Genomic DNA, 1,303 nt, shown 5'->3' with positions numbered 1-1,303 from the left:
TTACAATAAAAATCTTTATTTAGGTTTGGTCAGTACAGGTAAGATATACTGGAGTCACAGAGCAATATGCATTAACAGGATACAACAGTTCATAAAAACTGAGTAACTATGCACACAAATTTCTTAAACATTCAGTCACCTAAAGAGAAAATGCACAGATGTATGGTGGAAAAAACTGTATCTAACACTGAAACTACTACAGGACTCCATCAGCAAGTCCAACTTTTAGTGATAAAACTACTGTACTGGGCAAACTTGGCAGTCATAAACCCACATCTACTCTAACAAGTCTGAATGGTGCATAAGTGTAATAACAGCATGAGTAAGAATGCCCTTACACAGCACAGGTTCTAGGAGAGACACAGATTTATACAGACATCATTGTGTTATACTTTAAGATTTCCATTTACAACTTCACATTAACTCATATAAAAATAACTTGACCCTACACAAAATGTCCTTTTAGCAACATTCAAGGTAATTAACTGTTACAATTTCCAAAGTGGCAGAGGTATTGAAGCAAAGAAGGGGAGGGAAAAAAAAGGGGGAGGGGGGAGGAAAAAACCACACCCACAAAAAAAGGCAAACTGTGACAAAAGTATGCGTTAATTTTCTGGACAGTATCCTCTCCCAAATTAAATGACACTGTATAAAAATTTGCTGGAAAAAATATTACAAAACTGAACCCTGTACATTTACACTTGAGTCCAAGCCATTCTGAACGTGGCGGGAACCCGCAGTTCGGTTACCTTTCCCACTCACTGTTTTCTCCTCTTGAGGGTCATGATTGGAGTCTGTGTCATTTGAGTGGTGTGTGAGAGAGTTTTCACTGCCCGTGGGAGAGTCTACACTTTCATACCCCGCACTGAGTTGATTTACGTAACTACTACCTCCTCTGCCAGTTCTCTCCTCTGAGCTGTTGGAGGCCTTATTACCATTCCCAGGAGAAGAAGGAAAGTCATCTTCGGCTGTGTCCCCCTCCCTGTGAAATCCAGACCCAGACGTCCTCGGCCGGGAGGAACTGCCGTTACTTGGTCCGTTGGCCAGCCGACTGCAGTCTTTACCTGTGGCCTCTGCCTGTGCTACAGGCTCAGAAGATGTAGTCCTGCTGGTACTTGGGGCTGGAGCTTGAGACTGCTGCTGTTGGTACTGAGCCAACTGTTGGCGAGTCTCTTTCAGTTGTTGCTGAAGAACTAGAATGGTGCTCTGCATACCCTCTACTTCTTCATCAAGTTGAATGATGAAGTCATTCAGTTCTGTGCAAAGGAGAGTCAAACCTACTTTAATATCTCTTAAACATATT

The 1,303-nt window shown here is 42.3% G+C and overlaps 1 protein-coding gene across 3 annotated transcripts in view; it reads right to left on the bottom strand.

The window, feature by feature from the left end:
* The window catches only part of WTAP (WT1 associated protein), a 26,889-nt gene continuing 25,586 nt past the window's right edge, over nucleotides 1–1,303 (bottom strand). For all 3 annotated transcript variants that reach the window (XM_031028036.2, XM_006733218.3, XM_031028035.2), the window contains exon 8: nucleotides 1–1,256. In XM_031028036.2, coding sequence (XP_030883896.1) covers nucleotides 673–1,256 — 584 coding nt within the window. In that variant the 3' untranslated portion in view covers nucleotides 1–672. The remainder of the gene's footprint in view (nucleotides 1,257–1,303) is intronic.

This window comes from Leptonychotes weddellii, chromosome 8 (genome assembly GCF_054177405.1).
Source record: "Leptonychotes weddellii isolate Sample4059 chromosome 8, ASM5417740v2, whole genome shotgun sequence".
Taxonomy (NCBI): Eukaryota; Metazoa; Chordata; class Mammalia; order Carnivora; family Phocidae; genus Leptonychotes; species Leptonychotes weddellii.
Note: the sequence above shows the minus strand (reverse complement) of the source record. Positions and strands in the feature narration are given on the sequence as shown.